At 50.2% G+C, this 17,342-nt stretch overlaps 2 protein-coding genes across 2 annotated transcripts; one reads left to right on the top strand and one right to left on the bottom strand.

Moving 5' to 3' along the window:
• Nucleotides 1-3,701: 3,701 nt before the first annotated feature.
• YOD1 (YOD1 deubiquitinase) lies at nucleotides 3,702-4,907 on the bottom strand (the record flags this gene model as incomplete). The annotated part of the gene is given in 3 exon segments (XM_079546288.1): nucleotides 3,702-3,952; nucleotides 3,955-4,401; nucleotides 4,700-4,907. Coding segments are annotated over 3 exon segments (906 nt in total).
• A 315-nt stretch (nucleotides 4,908-5,222) lies between these two features.
• On the top strand, nucleotides 5,223-16,202 carry PFKFB2 (6-phosphofructo-2-kinase/fructose-2,6-biphosphatase 2; the record flags this gene model as incomplete). The annotated part of the gene is made up of 16 exons (XM_079546458.1): nucleotides 5,223-5,301; nucleotides 5,796-5,921; nucleotides 6,007-6,103; nucleotides 6,656-6,722; nucleotides 6,880-6,954; nucleotides 7,071-7,127; nucleotides 7,709-7,833; nucleotides 8,140-8,347; nucleotides 8,443-8,589; nucleotides 8,989-9,093; nucleotides 9,676-9,805; nucleotides 10,518-10,580; nucleotides 10,989-11,062; nucleotides 12,277-12,409; nucleotides 13,503-13,570; nucleotides 16,122-16,202. The coding sequence occupies 16 exons, from the start codon at nucleotides 5,223-5,225 to the stop codon at nucleotides 16,200-16,202; spliced, it is 1,635 nt and encodes a 544-aa protein (XP_079402584.1).
• Between the last annotated feature and the right edge of the window lie 1,140 nt (nucleotides 16,203-17,342).

Raw genomic sequence — 17,342 nt, 5'->3', positions numbered from 1 at the left:
ATGACTTGTACATCTAAATGGAAGAGTATAAACCTCTTTGGTCACTCCTCTTGATGCCCGAGTACATCAGGGAGGTATTTTACTATTTTGAAAGCACAAAATCCTATTGCTGAAGATGTGATTTTGTATTTTTATATATTATGTGGCTGGAAAAGTTGAAAGTGAAGATTTGTCCTCAAAGGGCTGTGGGACAGAGCCCTTCTTGATATGGTCATCCCTTAGTACCAAAGGGAAAAGTGAATGAGACAGAGAGGAAAGCAGATGTAAATTACTCAAAGATTGTGCTACAGATGTGAAGGCTGCAAAAAATGCACTGGTGGAACAACAGTGAATAGAGCAAAAACCTGGCATTCAAGAGCTGAGGCAGAGACTACACTAAACAAGGGTGCATGCATCAGTCATGTTTATTGGTGCATCGACAATTTTTGCAGTTCAAGTGACGTGTTTAAGGAAATATATCATTCCAAATGGTCTGCACTGATGGTACATGAAGTGGAAGGCTGTATTACAGTGGTAATTAAGACTTGAGAATCACTTGCTAACACCATTTGCTCTGCTGCTGACATAGCGAAGTCCGCGCTCGGTATCTGCTGAGCACGTAAATTCAGACCAACTTTTAAAGTGCTGTTAAATCCATGAGATGTGCATCTCTTCCTACAATGCAGTGTTTGTAAAAGGCCACGCGATGCAGGTGTCAGGCTCTTCTTATTTAAGGAAGGATTTTAGTGCTGGTGAAGTGGCCAGCAGGCACTGGGAAACTGAAGTTCTTCACTTAACTGAGATTTAGTACAGGCAAGGAAGCCAAGATGAACAATGCAGCTTCTACCAAGCCCACCTCTGAAGTAAGAATTTCATTTTCCAGGGCCTGAGTAACTGCTGACCTCTGTGCTGAAGCGTTCAGTGAGGAAACTGGTGTTTAATTTCAACCTGGATGGGAATAAGTGGCATTGCTAAGGACACACACCCATAGCTTACAGGCTGCCTGCCTCCACCTGAGCCCACAACACGTCTATTCTAAAATATCTGTAACAACAGTTCAGTGCAAACATATCAGCTGACGTATCAGCATATCAGAAATCACCCCACTGCTGCCAGGATCCCATTTTTGTGGTACTGCCACAGCTGCATCATTAAGGGCAGATAAACACTGCTAAAAAGATGTTAAAAAAACATCCTGATGTTCCATTCTTTTACAACTCCCCATTCTAATGCAGCTCAGCAGCTCCTCCAGCTCTGTCCACATCCCCACTTATTTGCTCTTTGAAACAGTTTGTCAGCACAGGATAACATCAACGTTTACAAACACAAATTACAGCTGTCCCGTTGATATTTTGTAAACCAAAGGGATTTTATTTTCTAGGCAACTCAATAAAACACCCAAGCGGTGACTCTGAGGCATCTCCCTCGCATGGAACTCCTGCTCTGTTAGTGGATTTGCTATGCAGACACGATAAAGCAAAGCTAAACACTCCAGGTTCAATACAACTAATTTTAAATTTAAAAATACTGCAACTGAGAAATAATTCCCCAAAAGTATTTGGACAGGCTTTCGGAAATCCACCCAAGATACAAAGCTAAAAAAATTCCAAGTGTTGCTCCCAAAAGTCCACGCCGTTGCAAACGTGGCAGACAATAAATACGTATCTTCCTCTTCGACAGCACTTTTGTTTCAAAGACACCCAAAGTACACCTCTCTGAGGTAGGTATTGTCCACGTCACAGATGGCAAACGGTGAGGAACAACTCCTCGTCCCAGGCACCTCACCTCTTCAGTGTGAAAGCTGAGAACATGATTTAGGGTTGATATTCTCTTGGTCTCATTCCTAGACAGCATTTTGTCTCAAGTCGTATCAGTGTCATCTTCAAGTTCCCTCTTTAGGTTCGTAAGAGTCTCGAGGGCTGTTGGTCATGATTTGTTTTTTCTCATGATGGATGAAAAGCAAAGTGTGGTTTAACACTGGAAGCAAAGTGGTTTTCTATTGGAAACTCCCAACAGTGTGAACACATATTTTAATACTGAGATAAAATGAAAACTGGTCCATAGTGCTTTTGGCAATTCTATTCTTTATCCTTAATTATTCTTGCCTCCATTTAGCAAAGCACTCACACAACTTCGCTCCGTTTCCTGCGAGATCCCCTCAGCATTTCAAAGTCCAATTCAGCTGAGAACCTCAATTTGCTGCTTACAGAAAACGGGATTTTCTCAGCAGGAGTTCAGCTACGTGCCTCAGTGAGCGGAGGCCTTTAGAACTAAGATTGATTCCATTTGGAAAGCAGGTTTGTTTCTGCCTCAAACTGAAGATGCACGTTCCTGCTCTCCATTTGTAGAAGAGCAAGAGAGGTAACTGGAAACAGAGTGATAGAAGGCTAAGAACGTTGTAAAATTCCTTAAAACAAATGTGTATTACAGGCATTACAAAGGAAAAAATAAATCCCCTTCAGTACTACGCACCTCTACAGCACCTTTTAAAAGTCCTCAAAGCACTTACTGTTAAGCTCACAGCTTTGCTGCGAGGTAAGATTGATGAAATCAAATCCACCTTCCCTGATTCTGAGCAGTGTGAGAAGTAGGGCGTTTCACCCAGCTTGTTTTGTTCTGACAGTTCAACTGCATCCTTCATTATCCGAATTAAAGTCTTGCTCCTTGACAGTCATCGCTGACAAATCAAACACATTAAGGCAGAATGCAGATGAAGAAACCTCAGGCCTCCCTTCCGGATTTACTACTCCGTCCTTCTAAAAAGGGTAAGACTTCTTACCAGCAAAAACAACTGAGAACTATACCTTAAAGTGCTCATTTACAGTATTTGGAATCTGCTACAGCTTAGTAACACTGTGGCCGTGAGTCAGCTACAGCCAAACGAAGACCATTCCAATGTATTAGACAGATGCAAATTAAGATACTTCCCTAATTACCGTATTTTCCTCCTGCCAGAAGTTGAGATATTAAGAAGAACCCAAGTATTCCCAGTAACATGCCTATGTTCCGATGCAGTGTAAACACCAAGGGGCTGATAGTTATTTTCCAAGCAACTAAAAACTACCTATGGAGGATTAATAAGTTTAATTCGACACTTAACCACCTACTCGTTACTTTTAAGAAGGCTATCTTAAAGCTCAAAGGCCACTTCTTCCTCTAAAGCCGTGACTTCACACAAACGATACATTCTACTTCTGATAGTAACATAGTGGAGGGCAGCTTTAGGGATGCTCTTTCCACCAAAAGCTGTGCACCCTATGAGCAGCAGCAGGGCTGCTTCCATGCGCAGAGTTTATTTTTTAGTATAAATAGTGCTGATACACACATTTCCTAAACCCTTAATTTAATTACCCTGAAAACATAATACTAATAGATTAATTCAGTAATTTAGAGGCTCGCTTTTTACACTAGTATTGAACAAGCCTGGTTCTGTATGGCCACTCAGAGCACACACACAAAGAGAAGATTATTTCAGAAATCAGGTTTTAGCTGCCAGTGTATTTCACCTGCCAAATGACTCTAAATTAGCATGCGAGAAGACAACCTATTTCAGATCAGTTGGAAAAGTCACTAACCCCACAAACCTGTGCATCCTGGCCATCGTTTATACGCTTTTCAAGCTCTGTGAACGGAATTTTGTGATTACATACAGCTTATCTGGAAATCCAGAATTTGATTCCGGATGAGTGAGGTAGTAGATGTAACCATCCTCATGCAGGTTGTCACACCTCCCCAAAGTTGGTGTGTCCCGTCTCCTTGGCGTGTTCTCTGGCTTCCACTTGTCCCATCAGTCCCTTCTGGCACACCATGCACCTCAGCATGAAGCGATTCACGTCAGTGAACTGCCTCTTCCGTCTGGCTTCGTCTGCTAGCTCCAAGGCTTGTGCGAGAACAACATCATCAGAAGTAGAGAAAATGGTCTGGGGAGGAACGTCCGAGTCGGGGATTTTACGCTCGAGCGGATCGTAATGAATCCATCGTAGATCAACAGGACCCGCTTGGTGTACCCGGCATCCTCCCCGAAACGATCAATTCTGACTGTCTGCGTGTCCACCACACAGATTTCACACTGATAAAACTTGGATAAAATGGAAACCTCGATGGCTCCCCCCCAGGTTTCCTCCCTCCGGATCCAGTCGCAGTATTCCCTGTTGGTTTTCCCCAGCACTGCTTCACAATACGCCTCGGGGTCGCTGGCTACGATCTGTGCGATGAGGCTGCGCATCTCCGGGGCACAGCCGGGGTCGTACACACCTCCCTCCACCACGTAGTACACGCTGGTGAACAGACACGAGTTATCAGCTGGTACCACCCTCCTGGCCAGCACGGGGACCGCTTCCCTCACCGCCATCATCCTCTTGGCCACGACTGGAGAGCCGGCGCTGGGCTTGGACGTGTCCTCCTCCACGATGAGCGTGTCTCCTGTCAGACAGAGGGGAGAGCTGAGCGCACAGATCGGCACAGAACCGAATCGCTAAGGTCTGAAAGGAACCGACAGCTCACGCCCAACCACCGACCCATCCCCGCCGGACCCACGAGTGCCGCATCCCTGCGGTTCTCGAGCACCTCCAGGGCGGGGACCCCGCAGCCTCACCCGGCGCTCCGCTCCAACCCCCCCGGCCCGCCGCGCTGGGTCACAGCCTCGTTTAATTAAGCTAATTGCAGCCCGCGGGGCAGCGGAGATCATAAAGCGCAGGCGCTGCCGCCCGGCAGGCCTCACCCGAGTGGATGCCCAGCTCGCCCAGCCGCCGCTCGCCGTCGCTGAGGTCGAGGCTCCGCGGAGGGAAGCCGAGCAGCAGCCGCTGGGCAGGGGCGGGGACGCCGGTGAGGGCGGCCAGGGCGGCCTGCATGTCGCGGAGACGGGAGTGTGCCGTGAGGCCGGGCAGCGGCTGGGTGCCGCTCCGGGCCTTGCAGCGCAGCCGCAACATCCTTCGCGCGGCCGCCGCCCCCTCCTTCCTCTTCCTCCCTCCTCCTCTTCCTCCTCCCCCCGCCCGCCCGTCTCTGCTTCCGCCCCGGCCCAGCGCCCGCTGGTTCTCGCGAGATCTTTTTCCGCGCTGTTTCATTGGCTGCTGGGCCGCGGCCAATCGCGGTGTTGCCAGAGCGGGCGGCGCGCGCCGCGGCTGGTGTCCATCTCATTTGCATGCAGGGCGCGCTTGGGGGGTTGTGGCGTAGCGCCGTTCTCCCGCCCGCTTGCCGGGGAGCGATTTACATCTCATTTGCATGCAGCGCGGCGGCGCGGAGCCATGGCGGCGGCGTACCGGCACGGCGGCAGCGCGCCGCGGGGCAGAACCGGGGCCCAGCGCGGCGGGGAGAAGAAGTGCTGTGAGTACCGGGGCGGAACCGCGCACGGAGCGCTTTTCGCGGAGGAAAGAAAAAAAAAAAAAAAAAAAAAAAAAAAAAAAAAAGCGGTTGTCGGATTCGCTTAACAAAACGCGCGGTTCCCACGGCACGCGTGGATTTGAGTGCGCGCGGCGAAGCCCCGCTGTGCCGGTGCCCTTCGTGCTGCTGACAGCCTCAGCTCAGCCTCGCTGCAGCCCCGCTGCCTCCCGACCTCCTGTTTTCCGTGACCGTCTGCTTAAACCCATGTTTTCTTCCATCCTCAAGCCATTTTTCTTCTGCCCTTGGCAGCCTGCGTCTCCTGGGTAAATATTTGTCCCGCCGAGAACCGCGTTAGCCCCATTAGCTGCAGCAGGTGCACCGCTGCTAATCACTTTCATTAGCTAACACCGCTTGCAGCACTCATTAGGAGTCGCAGCCAGCTGCAGGACGGCCAGCTCTGTCTGTCCGCTGGGCTCCACGCTAACGTTTTCCTGCAGCGTGGGCATCCTACATGACCAACTCGCCCACCCTCATCGTGATGATCGGGCTGCCAGCGCGCGGCAAGACCTACGTCTCCAAGAAGCTGACACGTTACCTCAACTGGATCGGGGTGCCCACCCGAGGTGTGTGCCCCCACGGCCCCCTGCCTACAGGTGGGAGGGTGTCGGTGGGCACCCATGTCAGCACGGCGTTGTTTTGTGTCCCAAGTGTTCAATTTAGGGGTGTATCGCCGGGAAGCTGTCAAATCCTACAAATCCTATGACTTCTTCAGGCACGATAACAAAGAAGCGATGGAGATCCGCAAGTGAGTTGGCGTCACGGGGCCGCGCAGATGGCCTGCGGTCTGCTTAGGCTTGGGGTTGGCAGCCCGTGTGTTTCTGTAGCACAAAATAACATTGAATGGCACGGAAGGAGGTGGTGCGGTGCGCAGATCCATTGGCAGGATCCCTGGATGCGTGGGAATGTTGTTGGCATCAGGAGAAATAGATGGAAAGGAGGGGCTTGGAGCACCCAGGGGAGCAGGGAGTGTAGGGGGTACCTTGGGTGCTGTTCCCAGGTGTGGATTTTTGCCCTCAGACATGTCTTTTTGAGGGCAGTGGGGCTGGGAGTCTGCATGGAGCCTCAACTGGTAGAGGCAGCAACAGGGGCATCCCAAGGGCAGGGATGGGAACATGGGAAAATGGGGATTTAAACAGAGTTGAGGTCTGTAGAGACCCCAGGAGTTGGGGCACCTAGCCTCGCTTCTTTTCATCTGAGGAGAGAACAGCCAGCTGAATTTTTCCCAATCTCAAAGACTCGGAGGGCCTCCAATCTGAATGCCTTGCACCTGCTCTGACACTGCATTTCTCTCCTGCAGACGATGTGCCTTGGTGGCCCTACAGGACGTGAAGGCGTACCTCCTGGAGGAGTGTGGGCAGATAGCTGTAAGGCTCTTCCCAGCCAAACACTCCATGGGGGCTTCGTATCTGGGTTGTTCAAAGCTGCCCAGGGCATTCGGGAACCCGAATGTAACCCCTAATCCTTTGGGGCTGTTTTAGAAGCTGCAGATAAACTTTCTCATTGCCACTTATTTTCTGATAGGTGTTCGATGCAACCAACACAACTCGGGAAAGACGGGACCTGATCTTAAATTTTGCTAAGGAAAATGCTTTCAAGGTAGCGCTGCTGTATTTAATTTGTGATTGTGATCACAGTGCTGGAGCTGTTTTTGACTTGTGATTTAAACCAGAGCTCTTGGTCCTCTAAAACATGTTTCACTGCCTCCTTCACAGGTGTTCTTTGTGGAATCCGTGTGCGATGATCCGGAGGTCATTGCTGCCAACATCCTGGTACGTTGCCAGGCTCTGTGCCACGGAGCTGCATGCTGTGCAAGGTCACCAGCTCTGCTGACAGCATTGCTGCTGGGTTGTTGGCATTAGGGATGATGTGTACAGTGCGGGGTGGTTGGGATCCCGCTCAGATGGCTGCTGATGGTTGCAGGCATTCCCTCTGCTGCAGGTGCCAGCTGGGGGCTGAAGCTCTGTGTGTCACCTTGCTGCTCCTGCAAGGAGGGCTGGGGGCTGAAGGAGGCTTCCCTGTAGCGCTCTTATATCTCAGCTTGTAAATACTATTGAAGATTTATGGGTTGTAAAAGCTGAAGGTGCAGTTGTTGAAGTTGGATGTGAGCTGAAGCCGAACAGTGTTTGACCTTGAACATGGGATGACAGGCAGCTGTGTCTGCACCGGGGCCAAGCGCTGCAGTGTGCCTCCCCATTGCCTTTTGTTGCATTGCCAGGAGCAGGTTTTTCCACCGGGCAGCACTAAACAATGCTGACTAGTTTCAGAAGGGAAAGATGATGATGTTCAGCGCTGCTTTTGCTCCCTGTCATGTTTGCTCAGCTTTCCCCACGTGCCTCTTTCTGCTCGACAGGAGGTGAAAGTCTCCAGCCCCGATTACCCCGAAAGAAACAGGGAGAATGTGATGGATGACTTCCTGAAGAGAATCGAGTGCTACAAGGTCACGTACCAACCCCTTGATCCCGATGAGTACGACAAGTAAGCAGCGAGCCCGGGCTGTGCTCTGTCCCTGAGCTGCTTTGCTTTGCTGCTTTGTGTTCTGTGCCCAAAGACTTGCAATGCTTGTGCTGAAGCACTCCAGAAGCTGAGATTTGCTCGTGCGAAGGCGATGCCCTCGGGTTGCAGTGGATTTGAATGTGATGCTCCCTGTGCAAGCACGGTGTGTCCTGTGTCCCCGCAGTGGCGCTGATGCCTTTAACTCAGGGCAAAGAGCTGGGGGACGCCTGCACGTGTGTCAGTTGTCAAACCCGGCGTGTGGGTGTTCTTATTTTATGTTGACTCCAGAGATCTTTCCTTCATTAAAGTGATCAATGTGGGACAGCGGTTCCTAGTGAACAGAGTCCAAGATTACATCCAGAGCAAAATCGTCTATTACCTAATGAACATCCACGTGCAGCCACGCACCATCTACCTCTGCCGGCACGGCGAGAGCGAGTACAACCTCCTTGGCAAGATTGGAGGGGACTCTGGGCTGTCACCACGTGGCAAGCAGGTGTGGGTCTGCAGCACCCAGATGGCTGCACTGCAAAGGAGGTGTGGGGGGGCAGCTGCCCTGTGCAGCTCCTGAGCTCCTCTGCCCTCTCTCAGTTTGCACAGGCGCTGAAGAAGTTCATTGAGGAGCAGGAGATTGTGGAGCTGAAGGTGTGGACCAGCCAGCTGAAGCGCACCATCCAGACAGCTGAGTCACTGGGGGTCACCTATGAGCAGTGGAAGATCCTCAATGAGATTGATGCTGTGAGTGGGGCACGGTGAAGCCTTCTGCTTTTCTAGGTGGAAAATAATTAAATTGGGCATAAAAGTGTTTTCTGACCATCGCTCAAGTTTTCCAGCCATGGCTGTGCATAACGCCCTCCACCCCTATCAGTTTGGGGTCACTCACTAGGGCTGAAAGCACCTGGAACAGTTAGAGCTTTGCACAGCAGCAGACCTTGCACTCCAGCTGGTGTTGGGAGGAGTGACATTGAGCATCCCACGCCCTCGTGGGGTGTATGCAGTGCCTTGCTGCTGGGCGAAGGTTGGCACTCTCACTCTGTTTTTGAGGGCAAAAGAAATGCTGGTGTTGTGCTCGTATTTGTGTACTGAATTGCTGTACACCTCCTGAAGTGATGCTGCACGGAGTTGTGCTTCCTGCAGGGGGTGTGTGAAGAGATGACATATGCAGAGATCGAAGCCAAATACCCTGATGAGTTTGCCTTGAGGGATCAGGAGAAATACCTCTATCGCTATCCTGGAGGAGAGGTGAGAGCACTTAAGAGAAGCAGAGTGCTGCAGTATGCATTGGGCAATGTGTGAAGAGTGAAATGGAGGGGCGTTGCTTGGTTTCAGCTCTCTGTCCCCAGTATTTCCATGAGAAATCAAAAGCCCTAGTGAACCCAGCTCTCTTAGAGGAAAGGAGCACTGCTTGCTGTTCCAGCAGTGTGTGAAGCAGGTTCATTGTGCTGCTCTCAGTTGGCTGAAGCTGAGTTGTCCCTATGGAAAATCACCCTGGGAGAGAGAAATGGCTGTGGGTGGGGATGGAGTCACTTCTGGTTTTACTTTACAGCCATATTTAAATGTGTAATTTAGTGGTTTATTTTCTTTTCAAACTGCGCTTGCTAAGAGTTATCACTAACCTGAACTTCCTGTAATCTGAGGGTTGCTGCCATCCAATTTCACCCAGAGCTGTTTCCTTATTTTCCCCTCTATTTACTCCATCGCTTCTGCAGTTTGATGCTTTAACCGATACTTTCCTGAAGGTGAAGCTGCGTTAATTGCTACTTCTGCTCCAAGTCTGTTTATAAAAAAAAAACCCCTTACAAAAATTCCTGTTTTGTTTTGCAGTCCTACCAGGACTTGGTTCAGCGTCTGGAGCCCGTAATTATGGAGCTGGAGCGGCAGGGCAACGTCCTTGTCATCTCCCACCAGGCAGTGATGAGGTGCCTCCTGGCTTACTTTCTGGATAAGAGTGCAGGTATAAAAACAAATGCATGCTGGTGGGGGCTGGCTTCTATTTTTGCTGTTTTTCGGGGTTTTTGGGTGGGTGTCTGGTAATTGCTGTTTTGATTTTTCTTGACAATGGAGGAACACCTTTAAAAAAGAAAAAAAAAAAAAAGCCCAAAAAAAACACAAAACACCCATTTCTGAAATGGTTTAACCATTGCATTTCAGCAGAGCTTTGCAGGATGTGCCCCGTGAGGGCAGAGCGCTGTCTGCTCAGTGCCTGCCCTGCTGCCTTTCTGCTCAGCCCTCGTTTCCAGAAGTGCTTCAACCAGGAGCATCTCTATGGGATTTGGGTTTTTTTTGATTTAAGGAAACTGTGCTCTGGTGGAGCAGTGAGAGCAGTGCTCCATGGCACAACGATGCTTTGCAGGACACATGTGAGACACTATGTGCAAGGTGCTCTGTGATGGGAATTGGCTCCTCCTCACTTTGCAAGCAGCAGTGCTCACTGATCAGCACAGAGCTATCTGTTGTGGGAAGAGCACTGTTTGAGGTCACTTAAAGAGAAAACACCAGGCCCCTGGAAGCTGGGGCATGCTGCTGGGGCAGTGTGATGCTGAGCAGTGCTGAGCTGCTGTAGTTCTCCCTGTGCTTTGGGTTGGGTTTCCCCTGAGCGCCGCTGGGGGGCTGTGGTGGAACCTTTGCTCCTGAAGGTAAAGCTGATGCTGCTGCCTCTCCTGCAGATGAGCTGCCCTACCTGCGCTGCCCCCTGCATGCCATCCTCAAGCTCACCCCGGTTGCCTACGGTACGTGGCTCCTTTGGGTGGTGGGTGCAGCTGTGTGTGGAACAGCAGTTGTTGCTGTCAGTGCTTTTGGTGATGGCGGTGGGAGCAGTGGGATGGTGTGTGGTGGAGGTGTAGATTGGATACAAGGACAAAGTGTTTCACAGTAAGTGGGGTGGATGTCCCCCATCCCTGGAGACACTCGAGGTCAGGGGATGAGGCTCTGAGCTCTCACAGTGAGGGTCAAAGCCAGAAAGTAACTGAAGTGTGAATTCTCCATGCAGATGAACAGTTCATGAGATTTGTTTTAGTTTAGAAACAAGTAACAACCTTCTGCTCACTTGGCATGCACTTATAATAGGATTTTATTCTAAATGGGTTAGGAAATAAATTGCACTTCCTCCAATAAACTCCCCATTCTGTTTGGGCAAGGTTGTAAAGTGGAGACGATCAGCCTGAACGTGGAAGCAGTGAACACCCACCGGGACAAACCTTCCCTGAACTCAGTAAGTTGAGCTGCCTTGTTCTGCCTCGTGGTTCGTGTGATTGCTCAACATTTGCCTTCTGTGGGCATAAGTCAATTGAAACTCTCCCTGCTATAAGTGCCTGGTTGCTTTCAGTGCCAGCAAGGCTGCTTCAGAAGCAGAACTCATTGCATGTAGAGTTGTATGTGCTTCCCAAGACAGTGGGAGATATTTGGAACAGGGGCAGAAGTGGGCAAACTGAAGCCACTTGGGTTAGGATGTACATCTTTAAATGCTAGGTCTCGTTGTTAAGGCTTGTTTGGTGTGTCTGCTTGGAATTAGTGCTATTAACACAAAGTAGTTAGGGAGTTCCTGCTGCCTTCCTGAGCTCTCAGCCCATTGCAGAGCCATAGGCACTGTAAGACTTGTGGGGTCAGCAGCCCCAGGACAGGCTGCTGCTGTGCTGTGGGAGGGAAGCATGGGGCTAATCCCTTCCTTTGAGGTGAGGATGTTTGTAGTGTGCTGGTTGGTGGCTCTCTGCCCTTGCCCTTGTCTTTGAGTTGGATCTCACCAATGTTTTGCAAGCATTTTGTGGAAGTTTCCACTGTTTTTGTGCTCACTTGTGCAGGCATGCTTTTGTTTTGCAGAGTGCCTGCAGGTGTTGGGGAATGCCACTGAACAGCTGGTTCAGTAAGGCTCCCCAGTTAAGCACCACAAAACCTACCACTGCATTAGGTTGCAGGGGAGCTGATCTGAACTGAGCACATCTTCAGCTCCAGTGGTGCATGGAGGCTTTTAGCCACCCCATGGCATTGGAGGAGGTTCTAGAAAGAGCTCCAAGGGAGAAGGGTTATCTGCCATTGTCTCAGACTTGTTGCTTTGCTGCTCGTGTGATTCCTGTGCTGAAATCATTGGTGCTGCTTGGAGGAGTCGGAGGATGCTCCTGCTCTGCTTCCTTGGGAACAAACTACTTTGAGAGCAGAAATACAAATAAGGGAAGTTTTTCTATTTATTTTTTTTTTCCTGAATCAATTGTAAAAATCAGTAAGCAAAAAACAAACAAACAAAAACCAAAACAAAACAACCCAACACAAACTAACTCCAAACCCAGAAGGAAGTAAATCTGCAAGCAAAGCAGGCGTAGGACATCCACCACCGCGGATCCGCTCGTGGCCAGAGGCTCTCGGGGATGCACTGCAGTCGTAACATCTCCTTCCCCTTTTCCCTTCCTTGTGATGTCCTCCACCTGCAACCAGAGCTGCCTTCCCATGATCCAGAGCCCAGGCAGGATGAGGAGGAGCAGCCTGACGCCGCTGGCCAGCACGGCCACGGAGCAGCGCCCGCGGCACCACAGCGTTGGGAGCGGCCCCACTGACCTGCAGGTTCGAGGTGCAGCTGCTCAACCCCGGCTGCAAGCCACTGTCCAGGTGGTGCCTTGCTCTGCTTCCCCTCCCGTGCCACCCATGTCACCCAACCATGGCTGTCGTCCCAGCAGAAGTACCCCCAAATACCCAAACGCCACTGGGAATCATTCTGCATTGGGCACTCTTAAAAAAAAAACAAGGCAATGCATGAAAATCTCTCCATGAAGCTAGAATTGTGGTGCCAGAGGTTTATAGAACCCTGTCCCGTGCAGGCAAGCTTCCATTGTTCCATCCACCCAATGAACCATTGGGTGGTTCATTCTGGGCCGTGCTTTCCAACAAAAGCTTGATTGGAAAGAGTTACAAATATCATCTCTGTCCAAATGTGTTGGTGCAGCCAAGTGCTGCTCTAGCTGTAGAGCAGTTGGGGAAATCCCAGTGCTCAGTGCCTATGTACGTTCCTATGGATCCCACCAGCAGCTGGTTGAGCAAAGGTTGGGCTCCTGGTGTTTGGGTGCTGCTTGGTTTTTTGCCACCTCACACTTCTTTTGGTTTGCAATCACATAGATCCCCATCAGGGTGGTATGTGAAGCCCCACTTGCTTCTTTGCAGGTTGAAAATTGGTTCTCTTTGCTGTGTCCCATCACGTGAGGTGGAGGGGGGAGGTTGGGGGCTCCTGGTTGGGGTCGTCGTGCATTTTGTTCCCCTCGGTGCAGTGTGAGACATCTCAGTAAAACTGTGGCTCTGCTATAGGGGGCTTCATTTTCAGATAACAATTAACAGCTTTAATCTCAGACATCTCACAGCTCCGTATTTTCCAAGCTGTTTGCAGTTGTGCTGCTTGTAGTTGTGATGCTGTAGCATCAAAAACTTTGAAGCTCAGGAGCCACTGAGCTCCTGGGCAGGGATGGTGAGTGCTGTCCTGGAGCTCTGCCCTGGATGGAGCCACTCAGTGAGCTGCTGCAGCTCAGGTGCAAGCCTGCAGTGATCTCCCTACCCTGAACCCCTTGGGTTGCTTCCCTTCTTTCCTCATTTCCTTCACTGCTGTTACTGTTGCTTGTAAACTACCTTTAAAATGCACTTTGAGCTCTCCTATGCTGTTTCTTTTTCCTTTGCAGCCTCAAGTGGGAAATGCTTGCCTGTGAGTACCGCTGAGAGCAGCTTGTGTGCGTTCTGTTGTGCTTTAGTAAGTAGGACTTCTCTTGGCTGAAGTTGCATGGAAACTACTTTGGGAAAAGACAAATGCACTGAGCAGAAGGAGGTCTTGCTGTGCAGTAATTAGTCACTAAGGGGACCTTGATGGTTGCAGAGTGCTAGCAGGGCTGAGGTTCCATCCACAACCCTTCTGTGCTGTCACCCTTAAGGTGATGCTGTCCATCACAGGGCACTGCAGGAGGTGGTACCAGTGGTGTTCTCCTGTGGCCTGGGGTGAGCTGCATGGATGGAGCAACAGGGAGAGGAGGGGTTAGGAGTTGCACTGGGGAGGATGTTTGGGAAGCAGCTCTGTGAGTGAGCCTTGCTGTGCTAGTAGGATTGCTGCTGCCTCCTCTATCATGTCCCCCTGGGGGCATCCTTGGGGTGAGCAGGGCAGAGCTAGCTTTCACCCACTGCACAGGAAGAGTGTTTTCTTGTCTATATACCCCTTTCTACAGAGCCAGCAGCCAGTGTCACCCAGGAGACCTTGGGCTCTCCCTGCTGTGCTGTCGCTGCAGCAGCTGTGGCAGACCCTGGGGTGACCCCTTGCTTGGCTTAGCAGATGCTTCACCTCATCCAGCTCGTGCACTGTTGTTTTTGTCCTGTAGAAGCTGGTTGCAATTCATGTTTGGGACCTGACTGTATGGGATAGCTCTTGGTGTGCTTCCCTGCACAGCCCATCCCCATGCATTTGGGATGACCACAAGATCCAGTCTGCTTTTACCCATCTTTGGGAGCATTCTGGAAAGCTTTGGGTGTTGCATCTGCACTGCAGAATGCTGGACCCTGGGACATGGGACTGCCTTTGACCTGCGGGCCCATCCTCTTGCTGCTGGTGCTTTGGCTTCAAATGCAGAGAGCTTGATTTAGTGGAAAGAGAGGGGAATGGTTGCTGGTTCCATTTCCTGATGGATGGAGGGAAGATGAAGGTTCAGTTGGGGAGGTTGTGCCTCACCTCCAGCTTCTGCTGTTGTGGGGGGAGATGAGTTTCCTCCTGATCTCATTACTCCTACTGGCATGAGCAGCTTTTGACTTGGCCAAAAGTCAGATTTTGCACTTTCTCCTTGAAGTGAAACTCTTCCAGTTGTTTGTTGGTTTTTTTTCCATGAGGCTCCCTGTCGTCGTGTAGAGCCTCAATTTATACACATTTCCTGGGATAAAAAGACACAAGACTGATCTTAAATTTATATCTCCTGTTTTTAACTTGCTGCGGAGAGGTTTTACTGGTAAAGCAATTCTACCCTGCCAAAGCTGCAGAAGCACACACAGCCTTGAGTGGTGTTGAATGCAACCATGGCCTTCTTGGGAGCTGCCCAGCCTCTGCAATGCAAACACTGCAGTGTTTCACCCAAAGTTGCCTACATCCCAGCTTTCAGGGTCCTTAATAGTGAAGAAGAGGGGAAAAGCAGAAAGAAACTGGGCTGGGGGAGCTTGCAGTGCATCATTTCATAACATCCACAGCCTCAGTCCTCCAGCTTTGCCTTTGTTCACTGAACTGCAAGGGGCTGTGTTTAGAAAACGAATGCATATGCCAGCTATGAAAAATTACCCTTCTAACATTATGCTTCAAGTGTTTGCTTTCCCTTTTGTTTAAAATAATAATAATAATAATTCCTCAGGGGCATCCAGGAAGGGAGTTTGGTCCAACTTCCTTCATTCCTCCGCAAACCCTCTCTTAATAGTGGTGCTTTGCTTGAGAAAACAGCATGTGAGCAGCTATTGTGAGTTAACTGATGGTTACTTATTAAGTGTCACTGCTGGGAAAGCCCTTTCAGATATTATATTTTTCTTATCACAAGTGGAAAGAACGTAGGGTCTGAGTTTCCTGAATGTTGGACAGAAATGTTGATGCCTGCTGCTAATTGTCAGCAAATTGGCTTGAGAGCTGTGCCTGCTGTTTTAGTGCAGAACAGTGATGGCTGGGTAAGGAGGTAACAAGACAAATGGTGTGCACTGATTGCACACCCCTTTGCAGTGTCCAAAGCACTGCTGTGCACTGCAGCTCAGGTCTCTGGGACCAATGTCTGTGCTCTGGGATGTGGAATGAGCAGCAGCTGCTGCAGGGCAATCGTGTCTGTCAGGTTTTAGTGAATGCAGCATTCACTTGTACTGATGTGTTCCTTCTGTGGCCCTTGGTGAGACACTGGAAGGTGTTTTATCAGAACCAGAAGTGTTCATTGTGGCCGATAGGAGAATTTATTACTGTGACTTTTCTAACATTTGTCTGGAAGTGTGATTTCCTGCGGAGAGGAATAACGCAGAGTGACCCTGGGTAGCCATCAGCCTCATTCTTGCATGGTGCTCAGTGAAGGTTGCATGCCCAGGCTTGGGGCAGCTGGGAGAGCTCTGCAGGGGGCTGAATGGCAAAGCAGGAAGAAATTATCTGCTCAGGAACAAGTTCATTAGCAGATCCTTGGGTGGATGCAGCCAGGTAGGTGCGCGGAGCTGGTTGGATTCTGTGCTGTGAAGCATCTTCTGTGGTGTCCTGTGGTTTAGCACCCGTGGGTTGAGCCATGTTCCAACCTGTGCCTTTCTCTCCACAGAGGCTGGCTGGCCTAGAGGTGGAGGGCTGCAATGGACAGCAGGAGCCTGATGGGACACGGTGCCAGCTGGGAGCGCAGTGAGCAGTGCCTTCCTGCAGCCATCCTGTCCTTGTGAGCACTCGGTGTCTGCCATGGCACTGCAGAAAACTTCCTGAGAAGATTTTTTCAGCTGCTTTTAACGTGTGTGTGCTTGTGTGTGTGAGCAGCAGGACATGTGAGTGAGCTTGTCCCCATGCTTTGAGGCCTCTGGGCCTCTCCCTGCTTGCTGAAGCAACGTTTCTTTGGAAGATGTTCTCATCAGACCCAGTTCCCAGGTTTTATTCAATCTTTATCATCTCTGAGCTCAAACGCAGTTACTCAGTGCAATTTAACAAGCAGAAGCACTCCAGGTATCGCTTGGCTTCCATGGCTGTTGCTTTGAATCCCTCCCAGACCTGAGCCTCTTGCTTTGCTTTGGGAAGGGTTTTGCACGTGCTGTGACAAAAGGCACTTACAGGATTGTCCAGTCCTACAAGATGACCCACTGCAGGGGACAAGGACATGGATGTGCCCATTGCCATCTGGGAACAGCCAAGCTGCTTTTGGGCTCAAACCCTGCTTTGGTTGTCCACTGCATGCCTCACCCTCTTCTCTTTTCTCCTGGGCTTTGTGGATGCTTTTCTCTTGCAGCAAAAATTCCTCACTCTGCATTGCACAGCACTGTTTTCTTCCTGCATTCCATGCTTACTGTCCTGTTCCCTTTACTTTAGCCAAAACCTCTTACGATCAGCTTGGATGTTTTGCACTCATACGTGCATCAGAGAATCGTGGATTCATTGACCAAAGCTTAGTCATGCTAATTCTGCAGAACATTTCCTATTCCTATACCCATTCTGAGATGTTTTTGTTGTCAGAAGGTAGTGAAGGGCCCGGGCTGTGGGTGAGGTGAGGAGCAGCAGTGGGGCCACGTGTGTGTGTGCTGTGTGATGGTTTTTTACTCGTCTCTTGTACCAATTTTTAGACCCACAGCATATTTCTGTACTCACATGTGAGTAAGCTGTGAATGTTGCTGATGTAATGCTGCCTTTTGTGGAGCTGAAGCTGTTGAAGTATTTAGGGCACAGGTGGTGCACTCCTTCAGTGCTGGCTGCCTGTTATTGGGTTGCCCTGCCAAGAGGTGGGGTGATGACACTCCGAGTTTTCACTTTTCTCTTACGAGTTATTTGCCAAACTCCATTTTCT

This window comes from Tetrao urogallus (genome assembly GCF_951394365.1).
Source record: "Tetrao urogallus genome assembly, chromosome: 24".
In the NCBI taxonomy this organism is placed as follows: Eukaryota; Metazoa; Chordata; class Aves; order Galliformes; family Phasianidae; genus Tetrao; species Tetrao urogallus.
This window is presented reverse-complemented; position numbering and strand designations above follow the sequence as displayed.